This window comes from Myiozetetes cayanensis, unplaced genomic scaffold (genome assembly GCF_022539395.1).
Source record: "Myiozetetes cayanensis isolate MyiCay16 unplaced genomic scaffold, myiCay2020 scf16, whole genome shotgun sequence".
NCBI classification, from domain to species: domain Eukaryota; kingdom Metazoa; phylum Chordata; class Aves; order Passeriformes; family Tyrannidae; genus Myiozetetes; species Myiozetetes cayanensis.
The window spans coordinates 17,186,993-17,200,255 of NW_026087270.1; the positions used below are offsets into that span (position 1 = coordinate 17,186,993).

General features: G+C 60.1%; 1 protein-coding gene across 1 annotated transcript in view; it reads left to right on the plus strand.

The window, feature by feature from the left end:
* Positions 1–11,348, plus strand: part of VAC14 (VAC14 component of PIKFYVE complex) — a 57,912-nt gene extending 46,564 nt beyond the window's left edge. Inside the window, exons 15-19 of the mRNA XM_050311466.1 lie at positions 5,306–5,480; positions 6,201–6,319; positions 7,112–7,191; positions 8,780–8,930; positions 10,455–11,348. Of these exons, the coding sequence (XP_050167423.1) occupies positions 5,306–5,480; positions 6,201–6,319; positions 7,112–7,191; positions 8,780–8,930; positions 10,455–10,617 (688 nt within the window). The 3' untranslated portion in view covers positions 10,618–11,348. The remainder of the gene's footprint in view (positions 1–5,305; positions 5,481–6,200; positions 6,320–7,111; positions 7,192–8,779; positions 8,931–10,454) is intronic.
* The last annotated feature ends 1,915 nt before the right edge of the window (positions 11,349–13,263 follow it).

Here is a 13,263-nt window from a genome sequence, read left to right on the forward strand (position 1 = left end):
TTGTTCTGTGCTGCTCTCAGGCACTGGCTGCTCCGGGGATCCCGGGGGAGCGCCCTGCGGCTGAGGCAGCCCCAGCGCCGCGCTGGCACTGCCGGCGGTTGTCGCGCTGATGGCTCCTGCCAAGCAGCCGCTCCGGGGGAGGGTTCTCTTGTTTGCAGTGAAACACCCTGCACCTTTCCCTTTTTTTAAGGGAAGGCATCGCAAAGGGCTTGTCCCTGGCTCTCTGAGATCCACACGTCTCCTCCCAGAATCCACACATCTCCTCCCCACATCCGCACATCTCCTCCCGGGATCTGCACGCCTCTGGTCTGCAGTTCTTGCCGAGTTTCCCCAGGGAGCTTGATAATCATTCCAAGAAACCGGAGCTGATGAGGGTCCTTCTCCTCCCCAAACCTGCTCCTCTGCTCCTAAACCTCCCAAACCCTTCGAAATCCATTAAACGCTGTGAATTTTGTAAAGCGGGAGCTGCCGGGGTTGCCATGGTTTCCCTTGCCTGGAGGAGCTGCTCTGGAGCCTGGATTCGGGAAAGGGGGGGATTAGGATGGAGGACTGGGATTGTCTTTGCTGCTGTGGAGGGAAAGGATGGAGGAATGGCATGCTTGTGCTTTCCCTGCTTGCTCTCTTCTCCTTCTCCCCTTCCAGTCCTAATTTTATCTGTGCTTGCTCTGCAAATTCCTAAAGGATCCCAGCTGCTGGGCCAGGCTGGATTTTCCTGGCAGGAGGATTTCAGGGGAATGGGGATGGGCAATGGGCATCGTGGAGGCTGTGGATTCCCTGGGCAGGCGTGTTAAGCCAGGGCATCTCCTGGGGAGCCCAGAGCGGGCAGGAAGGGTGGGGAAAAGCCTTGGGGAGGAGAGAGGAAGGGAGCGGAGGAAGAGGAGGGTTGGGAGGAAGGATGGAGTGGCTCTGCCCTCCTCGCAGCTGTGGAAGTTGTTGTTCGACTCGTGAGCCGAAAAGCGGAGCAGAGCCCCTTGGAGCATCGCTCCCTGGCCTCAGCCAGCTCCTTCCCCAGCTCCCGCTCTGTCCCAGTTGCTGGAAGTGGGACGAGACACAATCCTCTCCCAGCTGGGGCCCCGTGTCTATTAGCCCAGAGCTAATAAAGCGAATCACTGGTGCTTAATGAAGAAGCACCTGCTTAATTGAACACAGCGGGATGGTGGCCAGGCAATGGGACGGGACCAGCAGCGTTTCCCCCCAGGCTCCCCACAGGTCCCAGTGGAGGGGATGGTTCTGCAGTTAGGCTGGATTTCATCTTAACTTTTTTTTAATTTTAGGAAAAACCAGACTTTCACCTTCTTTGAGGGAGCTTTGGGCTGCCCTGTCCCTCTGCTGCCCCTTTCCTGGAGGGTGGCTCAGGGCAGGGACGGGGCTGAAGTGGTTAAAGGGGCGAGCGGGCGGGATGGGAGCTCAGGCAGCTCCCTGAAATGATGATGTTTAGATTAGCTGGTTTCCAGGCATCGAGTTGTCAAAGCAAGAGGACTGGGAGGGACGCCGGGGCTTGCCCTTAATTGGAGATGTGGCTCTAAAGCCACCCCATCCCTCCAACATCCCCTGGGCTCCGGCACGCTGCCCCGCAGGAACACCCTACCCCTGTATGATCCCTGCCCCCCGTGTTCCCATACCCCATCCCACCCCACCCATCATCAGTGTGATGGGAATTCACTGCCACTGCTGCCCTGGCCCCTCGGTGGCTGCTGGCTCAGAGATGCGGGGGTACCCCAGGGTGACATGGCCATGCAAAGCCTGTGGTGACCTCTGTGGCTCTTCCCGTGGCCAGCATTGTGTCATCCTTTAGGCAAGGGGAGGGCAGGGTCCTGTGATTGCAGCAGGGGCTGGAGGTGACCTGCTGGGTCCCTTGGGAGCCCCACTGTGCTGGGGGTGTCCCCACGCTGCAGGCACACGCTGCCTCCCATCTGCCTGCAGACGCATTCCCTGTCAGAAAGGCTTGAATAACCCTTTTAATTTAAGGAGTTAAATTTTAATGGCCTAAATACCACACTTCATTATCACCATGTGCCTGTGCTGCCGGCTGCCTAATGTCTCCAGCGTGGTGCCGTGATGCTCTGAGGCTCCTGCCTCCCTGGGGACGCTTCTTCCCCTCTTCTTCCATGCCAGGAGGTCCCTGGGGACTCTCTGAGTCCCCATGGACAAGGGGATGCACATGTCACCCACAGAGATGCAGGGAGAGCTCCAGGGAGAGGCATCTCGCTGTAATGATGCGTCAGGGGGGATTAGCCAGCTCCTTCCATCATCACATCACATATATTTGGGGAGATATAAATATTAAAGGAGGGGTGTGTGTATACACACACACACACACATGTATTTATGGGATATCTGGGATATATTTGTGGAGTGTACATAAAGGGGCATGGTTCCCACTCACTGTCCCCTCTGCCCTGTCCCCTTCCACAGCCACTCTGCTGGCATCTCAGTAGAAGCCACCTGTCCCCTGTCCGGCCCCTTGCCCTGCCTCCTCCCAGCCAGCCTGGCGTTCCCCTCGTGCCATCGAAGCCTCCCAGGGGATGGGCTCTGGGGGACCCTCCCAGCCCACCAGCAGCCGCCTGGTGCTGGCAGTTGGGCTCAGCTGCTGGCTGCTGTCACAGAGGCCGGCAGCTGCAGGACCGGCCAGTTGTCCCCTCCTTCGGGGACTCTTTTGGGATGTGCTGACCAAAGGGCTTCACTGGGGGGGGAGTTCAGGGTCTCTGCCTGTGCCACAGGAGGATGCTGTGCACTGGCAAACTTATTCTGCTGGTGGTTCCCAGAGAGCCCTGTGGGCAGCTGGAGGGGTTGGTGCCCAGGCAGGGCAGCATCCCCGTGGGGTGACACGGCTTTGGAGCGGAGGGACAGTCTCCACGTGGCTGCTCCTTTAACACCCCGACAGTTTCCAGTTCCCCCCAGTGCCACCGAAAGGAGGGGGGACAATCCCAGCCCTTCCTCGCTAATGAAAACCAGGCCTGAAATTAGAAAGCGTCTCGCGTTGGGCTCGCTGGGAGCGCGGCGTTCGCCAGCCGAGCGGCACAGCTCCTATTTATGGAAAGCCAGAGCCTTCCCTTCCCATGGAGGAGCAGCAGAGGGGGGACCTGCCCGGCACCCTCGCTATGGGTGGACGAGGGGAGCTTCGGAGGTCACTGAATTGCCCTCTGTGCTCCCCAGTGCCGTTCCTGCTTGTTTGAGCTCTTTCCATAGCCTTTATCCCTACATGAAAAGCACCAGCTCCCTGCCAGCCACGAGCAGCGCAGCCGGTCCCCGGCTGTACCAGCACACCGAGCACTTGGGGCTAAAACTATCCTGGTGTTTGTCCCTGCAGGACCTCTCCCTCTTTGGGCACAGTAAATCACCCCACTTCACAGTCTTAAGTGCCCAGCATGGCTGCTGGGGGAAGTTCAGTGAGGATGGGTCACCCAGCTGTCCCCTCTTAGTGGAGAAGGGTAGCATGGAACCAGCTTACTCTTGGGCTGGGCTTGATCCTACCCAGGCTGGGCTTAATCTGCCACAGCTGGCAGTGACCAGATCCTGCCTGCAACTGAGCTGTTCATTTGCTTTTGGCCCCATCAGGATGGACTAAAAGCTTCTGCCTTCCCCTTCCCTCCCTCCCTGCCTCCCTTTCCCACCGCTCTCCCTCCTCCAGCCAGCCCGCGTCCAAGCGGCGAGAAATCAGGGAAGCGTTTTCATCCCCATGAATGCAGCCGGTTACGTAAGAATAATTGGGATAAATGAGCTTATTTATCACGGCCCGTTCCGTTTTAGCGGGGTCCGGGGCGATCGCCGGGCTGGGTTATGTAAAATCCCGCACAGAGCATCTCATTGTCCGGCGGCAGCCACGCGGGATGCGGGAGCTGCCCGTGGAGAGCGCTGGGTGAGGAGGGGACGCGTTGTTTGGCACGAAGAGGAGGTGGGAGAGAGATCTTCCTCCCTGTGTTGAAGAGGGGAAAAATCCGTCTCTTCATCCTCCTCCTGCATCCCTAAACCATCAGGGTATGGTCTGTGGTGTCTTAACTGTAGCCATGTAGTCTTCCACTAGTCCTTCCTCACGGGGATGGGGGCTGAAAACTCATCTCCTTCCTCCTCCTCACCCTGGGAGGTGAAAACATGACCTTGGTGGGGGGAGTTCTGGTGTGCCCTCCACGTCCTGACCAAACCAAGCAGCTGCTCCTTGTTTGGCCTCTTTCAACCTTTCCAAGATACCTCCAGGTGGAAATCTGATGCCCAGCTAAGGTTGTCTGGTGGGGAATGGTGCTTGGTAGGAGCTGGGGGAAAGCAGAGTTGCTGTGGGGAAACTTGGTGCCAAGTTTTCCCTATCAGCCTGTGGGGGAGATGTGAGGACCCAGGGAGCATCCCAGTTTCTCCTGAAACTGGGATGCTGGGGAGCCAGGTGGGCTTCCCTCCGTCTCTCTGATGCCCACAGTGGGAGCTGAGCTGGTGCTGGGCAGCATTTCAGGTGTCCTCGGACAAACTGCCCAAGAAAGCAAGAGCCTGGAGAAAAACAGGAAATCCCCAAATCCAAACAAATGTGGGAGGGGAAAAAAAAAAAAAAAAAGAAAGGAAAAAAAAAATCTGTTTTTTAGTTTCTGGTCTAAAAAAATGTTGAAAATCTTGGGAATGCCTCAAGGTTTGTTAAGCAGGACATTCCTGCCGTGACCCAGCCGGGCAGATCATCGTGGGCTACAGTGCTGGTTACGCTGTATTTTGGGGAGAGCTATGCTGGCAGGATGTCCAGTGGAGCACAGGCATCTTCCAGCCTCACCAGCTGGAGCTCTGGAGCCGCTCAGCACGGGATCTCATGGCACCCAGGGCATGGAGTTCAAAGAGCAGCCTCTGGCCCCAGGGCTGCTGGGTTGCACAATGCTGGGAGGGATTGTTTATCCCCCCAGGCCAGGCTCACAGGGATGTTCCCTGCTGTCAGTGGGATACTGGTTTGACTGGGCCATCACATGGTGCTGCTGCACCCTCCCTGCACTGCTCAGGGTGGAAAGTAACCCTGGAACCTCCTGAGGGAGGTCACAGCTAGACTGGAGGTGGGACCAAGCTGTGGTGGTGAGTTCCAGCAAGGTTGCCAGAGCAGCATGATCAGAGATGTGTGTCACCCCAGCTATTTATTTTCTGTTCTTGCCCTGCATCCTGCAAATGCAGAGACTGGTATTGCCCCACAGCATCTCCCTTCTGTTGCCCCCACACTCACCCAACCTCTGGTGCACCCCTATCTCCTCCCTGTTCCTCTCTGGAGGAGCAGGCTCGCATCAGAGTCTTGTTGGTGCTCATTAACCATCTTTCCCCCCTGGTTTCTCTCCTCTCTGATACACAGGCAGCTTTGTCTGCTCCTGAATGCAGAAAACATCTTCCACTCCATGGCAGACATTCTGCTTCGGGAGGAGGACCTCAAGTTCGCCTCTACCATGGTCCACACCCTCAACACCATTCTGCTGACGTCCTCTGAGCTCTTCCAGCTGAGAAACCAACTGAAGGACCTGAAGACCCCGGTATGGGCAGCAGGAGCAGGCTCAGTGGCTGGGGGGGGCATAATGGGGTAGTGGGGACCAGGCAGCCACCTAGGGATGTGTCTTGCTGCTCAGTCCCCTCCTGGCAGGTCCCAGGGTTGGAGCCCAGGTGACTCTTTGTTCCTCCACTCTTCAGGATTGAGGGGGGCTTGGAGGACGTGCCCAACTTTATCTCTCTTGGATGGGAACGGGCTTCCCAAGCCCTCAAGCAGCTGCTGCCTCCCTCCCTCTGCCCTGACACGGGCTGGGGGACAGGTGACAGCAGGAGTAAAGCCCCCTAGTCCCTCAGCTGTCCCTGCCAGGAACGTGCTTGTGGGATTTGCCAAGCAGCTGCCACCAGCACCAGTGACATCCAAGCAGGGGGAAGAAGGAAGAAGACTTCTCCTCCTGCTGAAGGCCAGTGATGCAGTTGTGTCCCCTTGGGTGGGACAGCATCGTCCTCTAGCCCCTTGTCCTGTGCAGGACACAGCAGCCCTGAGGGCCACCTCATCATGCTGTCACCCCAAAACCCACCTGATCTCTGTCTCCTGAGGCTGGTGGGCTCATGCCAGTGCCAGGTGGACTTGGTGGGTCCAGAAACATCCCTTCATGTCTTGGTGGCACTTGCCAGCCCAGAGGGTTGGTGTTGGGTACCTGGGGCTCTCCATACCATGTCCTTGCTCCCACTGGTGACCAAACCCCAATGGTTCCCTCTTTCCCCAGGAAAGCCGTAACCTCTTCTGCTGCCTGTACCGGTCCTGGTGTCACAACCCCGTGACAACTGTGTCCCTCTGCTTCCTTACCCAGAACTACAAACATGCCTACGACCTCATCCAGAAATTGTATCCTTTGGGGATTTTCTGCCAGGCCGGTGGCCAAGCTGCCTCTCGGTCCCTCTGTAGCCACCAAGGTCACCCTGCAGGCCAGCCCAGCCTCCTCCCTGCAGCCCATCATTACTGGGGCAGGGCAGCCTTTGCTGGGCGTGTGCCAGCTCCCTTCCCCTTGTGTCATCCTTTTTTTTGTGGTGTAGAGGGAGGAAAGTGTGCGCTGAGCCTTGACCTTCCCTTTCCCGGGAGGGGAGGCTCCTCCATGTCCTTTTCCTCCCAGGAAGACGAAGGCTTTGGCCTCCTGGCCTGATGAGGAGCAGGCAGTGCCCAGCACGGCGCAGTTCCCTGTGAGCTCACCATCTGCCTGCAGCAGAATGATGATTTTCCTGTGCCAGCAAACCCCAAGCCTCCCTGAGCAGTTTTCCATGTGAAGAAGCTCAGTAACACGCTAGCTTCCCCTCCCAGCTCGCACCGGCGTTCCCTCTGGGGGACAGGCCCTCTCCATGGGCCAGGAGGGTAAATGCAGGCGTCCTCCCTTGCACCATCACCCTGCCTGCTCTCGGCCTTTTGGGCAGCCTGCCTCTTCCCCCATCCTTTCCTGCTCCTCCTGTCTCCCTCCATCATCCCCTGGCCACCCTGCAGACCTTTCAGCCCTGCCTGTTCCTTGCCTGCTCGCATCCCCCAGGAGCTGTGGATGCAGGGAGGGTTTGGCAAAGCCGGGGCCCACGCCGGGCGTCACCCACGCGAGCCATCTGCTGCCGCCGGGACACCTTCTCCCAGGGTAACGTCCTTATCGGCCGCATCCAGCGGGGATCTGGAGGTCACCGTGGATTTCCTCACCGAAGTGGACAAGCTGGTGCAGCTCATCGAGTGCCCCATATTCACGTGTAAGGAGAGGAAGGCCCCGGGTGGGGAAGGGGCGGCGCGTGGTGCTCCCCCCGCCCCGCTCCTCCTGCACCGCGAGCGGCGGCCGCCGCACGAGGAAATAGAGCAGAAGTTATGAGACTTCTTGCCGGGAGGTTTGCCCAGCTCTGGAGCTGCCCGTCGGGAGGAGGGCATGCTGGCAGCACGGGGGGGAGGGCAGCGGGTCCCCCAGATATAGGTTAAGGGAGCGAGCGGCGCTGGCATCCAGCAGAGGGGTGGGGGAAGGGATGGGGATCACACTGAGCATCTCCAGGACTGCACGAGCAGGGTGTCAGGTGAGAGGAGCCCTGTGTGCCACCCTGGGACGCACGGGGTGGCGTTGTGGGTGCTGCTGGGGCCTTTAGCAAGGGGCTTTTTGCTGTAAATGGAGAATTAAGTTCTAAAAAAAACAGAGCTGCTGCTTTCTCCAGCATCCAGCAGTGGGGGTTCCCCCGCTGGGTAATGCAGCAGTGCCTGAGCAGGGGCTCAGAGATGTGACACTGGGAGCTGGGATGGCAGCGGGGGATGTGGCAGGGTGACGTGTGTCTGCAAGAGGATTTCTCCTGATGGCAGTTTGCTGCCCCTGGCCTTCTCTTGGAGGTGCAGCAGGGCATTGGGAAGTTGGGAAATGGCCTGGAAAGGAGTTTGTGGGGCATCCCCAAGGTTGGGGAATGTTTGGGGGAAGAGAGTTAGAGCAGCTGGGCAGTAGAGAACCCTCAATCATGCTCCCTCCTGTAGTGCCCTGTCCCTCACCCCAGGGATGACTCCCACTGTGTGAGTCACCCACATGTATGTGGTGATTTTCCATGGCCCAAAATTATTCACTGAGGGTTCTCCACCCCACTCACCTGATTTTCCACATCCCAGGGTGGGGAACAGACATGTCCCCCATAAAGCAGCATCTCTGGGTTTGCCTCCATTCTCTGGGAGACACCAGAGGTGTGAGTGACAAGCAGGAGGTGAGGTGCTGAGGCACAGACCTTGCCTCATCCCCTGGGCTGCCCCAGGTGGGACTTCAGTTGTCTGTAGGGCTCCAGAAGACCCTTCCATCGTGATCACAGTGAGGGATGGAGCTGGAGGGTGTTTTTCCCTCTGCTGAGCAGCTCTGAGGCCCAGCACATGGAAACGTCAGAGCCAAGCAGAGAGGATCCCTTCTGCTCCAGAGACTCCTGGGGAGGGTGTCACCCAGCCCTCTGGATATGTGATGCTCTAGGCAGGCAGTGTTTCTGCTAATTCTGCAGAAGCTGAGGAGCAATCCCGTGTTGCATGTGTGTTCTCAGGCAGACAGCGTGGAGTGGGATGAGCCTCAGGGATGAGCAGCAGCAGGAGTGGGAGACTGGGGAGTCAGCTGCCCCCTTCCCCCACCGGCAGCTGTGTCAAGGAGAGGGATGGTGTGGGACACCAAAATGGATGAGTTAATGGGAGGGGTGCCATGCAGGGCCCCCTGGGGTCAGCTGGCAGAGGCTTAGAGCATCCACAGGACTATCAGATGGGGTGGGAGGAACCTGCTCTTACAGCTGGAGGTGAAATGCCTTTTCTCTGCCTCCTCATCCTCTTCCTGCCCTCTCCCAGATCTCCGCCTGCAGCTGCTGGACGTGAAGAACAACCCCTACCTGATCAAGGCTCTGTATGGCCTGCTGATGCTGCTGCCCCAGAGCAGCGCCTTCCAGCTCCTGTCCCACCGCCTCGAGTGCGTGCCCAACCCCGAGCTCATGCAGACCACGTAAGTGCCACGGGGACGGACCCCCAGCGTCGGCACTGGGCTTGGATCAGCTGTTCCCCCACAGCTGAGCATCCCTGCCATCCCAGGCTCAGCCCCAGTGCCAGGCTCAGCCCTGTGCTCCAGCTTTCACCCCCAGCTCCGTTGCGACCGTGGCTGCTCCTTGTCCCCGTGGCCGGGAGCGTTGGCTCGGGGGGTTTTTTGTGTCTATATTTGGTAACCCTGGGAGGGCTGTGCCTCATCCACAGGCATTTGGCATCCAGGATGGAAAATTTCACTTGTGGGGTCGCTATGGAAACGAGCAGAGCTGGGAAGGAGGTTTATGGAGAAAAGACTCCGGCAGCTGGGGGGTGCTCCCAAAACGTCCCCCCTGCAGCCTGGACAGCCTTTGTGGCACCCAAAAGGACCACGGCACCCAATACAAACACCTCAGGATGGCAACTCCGTTCCCACTTCTGGCCTTTGGGGATCCACGAGATGTGCAAGGGCAGCATCTCCTTGGGGACCAGCCGAGATCCTCGTGCTCCCTGCCCAGGGCTGCTGCCAGTGGCGTTTGCTTTCCAACCCTTGGCTAATGGGAATGGATAGAGGGGGGCGGATGATGGTAAAGCCGGCTCTGCCTTGGCAGAGCCTGGGAACAAAAAGAGCTCCCAAGATGGGCAGGTTTCTGAATTAACCCCCCGCTGCCGTTGTTGCTCCTTGGCTTTTAACTGCTTCCCTGGGATGGCTTTTATCCCTCGTGGCCTCCGGCGCTGAGCTCCTACCCACAACCCAGCACTGATATTTAATTGGGGGGGCGGAGAGGGGGCTGTGTGTGCTTCCCCCTCCTTTTTTCCCCCCACTAGCCCCAGCAGTGGGGGTTTTTCGAGCTGTCAGACGGCCTGAGCATCTGATTAACTCTGACCTACATTCCTTCAAACACCGAAGCCGGCTTTCATAACCGGCCAGCCCCAGCTGCCCCTTCCCCAGGGGGATACCGGGGCCACCAGAGCTGCCTCCCATCCTCCTGTGGGCATCCTGTGGCTGGTGTCCCCCCTTCCTTGCATGGGGACAGCATGGGGATGAACATCCATAGCTGGAGCCCTAAGGAGCCTGCATTTGGGGGTTTCAGCCACAGGAGCTTGTACCCAGGGACTGTCCCTGCTGCCACAGGGTATTTTTGGCTTGCTCAGAAAATGAGACAGGGAAACTGAGGTACAGGGCACTGGCATCCTTTCCTCACTGCTTTTGACTGGAATGGATTGGAATAGACGGGAGCATCTATGTTGGAGGGGTTGAACCTCCCCTGTGGGGTCAAGATGTAGATGTTCCTTGTCCCCTCCTTGTCCCAGGGCCTCTTGGGCTCCATCTCGCATTTTGGGGGACTTGAAACATGCCTTTGGGGTTGTTTTATGGTGCACCAGCATAACAAGGGTGTGCTGAGCTCAACTTCTTCAGGACAAGCTCTTGGTGCTTCCAGTGCTGGGTGCTCAGAGTGCCCACATCCCCAGCCCCTTCCCACCCTCACTCTCTGTTCCCACCCTGCAGGGACAACACCAAACCCGGTACCAGCTTCAAGAGAACAGCGGCCTCCAACATCGACTACACGGAGCTGCTGCAGCACTTTGAGAAGGTCCAAAACAAGCACCTGGAAGCAAGACACCAGCGAGCTGGGCGGGCAGAGCAGCTGGACCGGCGGGTGGTCCTCTGAGCACCCCAGAGAGGCCACCGCGGGTGTGCACAGCTGCTGGGGCTGGGACCAGGGGACACGGACCAGGGAACGGGCACACCGGTTGCTGGCCGCCGGAGGATCTGGTGGGTTCCATGGAGATGGGCAGGCGCTCAGCACCGGGCTGGTTTTTCCCCCCACACTGTGCATGTGGATGATGGGGGACCCTCAGGCTGTGCCCGACGTCTCCCGTGGGTGTTGGGGGGAGGTGGGGAAGGGTTGCAGGAGGAGAGGGCCAGGGTAAAGCGGCTCGTCTTCTCTTGCAATGGGGCGAGGAAACTCCCCTTTGCTTTGCTAATGCTTTCCCCGTGACTGTCAGCTGAGAGCCCAGCCTGCTGCCAGCAGCACCGGAGGAGGGGAAGGGAAGACGGGAGCAACCCCTGGCCTCCCGCCCTGGAAAACAAGCACGCGGGGCTGCCAGCACCTCTCGCCACCCCGACTTCCACCCTCTGGCTCCGAGGCCCTGCTGGAGGTCACCGGTGGCGTCTCACTCGGGGAGTCACTGCTGTGACAGGACCTGCTGTGACACTCAGCCCCCTCCCTGCATTCACGCACCCTCCCTGAGCCCCTCAGCTCTTGGCAGGGACAGCGGCACAGCCTCAACTCCCGGGGGGCACAGGGGGCACTGGAGACCCCCATCCCACTTAACCCCAGACTCGATTCCTGCGTTAAGCTCCCCGCGATAAAATAAACAAGCAGTGCAGAGCAGCCCATTCCTTGTTGCTGGGCTTCCCGTCACAGATCTGTTCCCAAGCAGAGCCAAAACCACAGCAAGGGCAGGGGATGGCATGGAGCATCGTGCTTGACCCTGTGCCCCAGGCTGGCCCAGCCCTGCCACGTTGGCTCGCCAGCGAGCAGGGCTTCTCCGCCTGCTCCTCTTCCCAGCAGGAAAAAAAATCCACCACTGAAATTCTTCCAGGCCACGGTCACGAAACCGCAGTGTGGTGACAGGCATTTTCCTGGCCCCGAGCAGCTACTGGCGCTGCCTTCGCCTGGTCCCATGGCACCAGGGGACTGTGGCACGTGCCAGGCCAGAGCGGTTTGGGGGAACCCCGTTGCATCCCCTGCTTATTTCAGGCCTTCACCTGATCCCAGGAAAAGGGGGGGGTTGAAGGAATTCATGGAGTTTTTATGGCTTCTGGCCCTGTTTACAGCAGAGGCTGTCTCTGGCAGTGGGTTCCCCGAGCAGCCCCATACCGGCAGTGCTGCTTTGGCCAGGATAAAGACATTCCTGTCATTCCCGGGAAAGGGCTTTCCAAACCCAGTCACGGCGGGTTAATTTTAACAGCCAACCCTTCAGGATGGGCGAGCGGTGGCTTCCCAAGCCCACCAGCTGCTCAGGGCGCTGGGGGGGTACCCGTTGCCAGCCCCCCAGGTCATTGCCAGCGTGGGCCAGGGCTGCTGCTGGCCCTGGGGCTCTGCCCATCGCTCCTGCTGGGCTCACCACCACTGAGCAGCCTCTTTCCACGCCGAGGGACTGGGTTTATGGGGAGAAATTCCAGTCGACTGCTGAGCCCTAATCGTTTCCTTATGGGTGCTCTTGACCAACACCGGCTGGAGCAGCGTGGGCATCGCCAGCAGGGGAATGGGGCTACTTTTCTGGCAGGAAGGGGAATAGCCCCTCGCCCCAGCTGAGCATCATTTCACTGCGAGGTGTAGGGAGGTCCATCAGGGCTCAGCCTGACAGCCCCACAGCCCGGGAGGCTGGGGCTGAGGCCTCAGGATGGCTGCGGGAAGGGTTCGTCTGCTGGCAGGCCATGCATTTCCCATGGCTCTCCGGTAATCGAGTGCACTGAGACATTTCAGAGCTGCTGTATAATCACCCCGGAGGGACTTCAGCCTGCAACGGTGGTTGCCTGCAGCACACCTTGGCAGGTCAGGGAGGCAACGGGGGTCAAGCACCCCTCGGGGAGAGGCTGAACAGGCAGCATGCCCCCCATCACCACCTCCAGGGCTTTGGGGCTGCCCCCGAGCATCCCGTGGCAGCTCCGGTGCTCACCCCGAGCACAGCGTCGCTGTATACACCCTGGGGGCTCTCCTGCTCCTCACCCGGCACCCCAAGAGCATCCCTGGGAGTTCCTCCGCCGCCATGGGAGCAAACCCCGGTGCTGCCCCCACCAGTCCGCCATCCCCAGGCATCCCTCGGGTCTTCCCCCCCCATGCAGCCCCGGCGCTGCTCCCCGACCCCCCTGTCCCCCAAAAAAGAGCATCCCCGACAACCACCGGGCTGCCCCGGCCTCGTCATCCCTGCGCGTCCTCCGGCTGCCCGCTGCCGCCCCCGGAGCATCCCTGGGGCTGACCCTGAGCCGTCCCCCGTCCCCGCTGCCCGCAGCCCCCGGCCCCGCGGCGGGCGGCGCATGTGCCGCGCAGCGCCCGCCCCGCCCCGCCCCCGCCGCCGCCCCGGGCCGCCCGTCCCCGCTCCGCGCTCTGCTCCGCGCCCTGCTCCGCGCTCCGCTGCCAGGGGGCGGCGGGTCCGATCAGCCCCCGCCGAGGGAGGGAGGGAGGGAAGGGAAGGAAGGAAGGAGGCAGGGGGCGATGCCCCGCGCCGCGCCCCCGCCCGGCTCTCCTGCCGCTCCGCCGCTGCGCCCCCGCCACCGCCGCCGCCGCCGCCGCCGCCCGGGCGCCGCC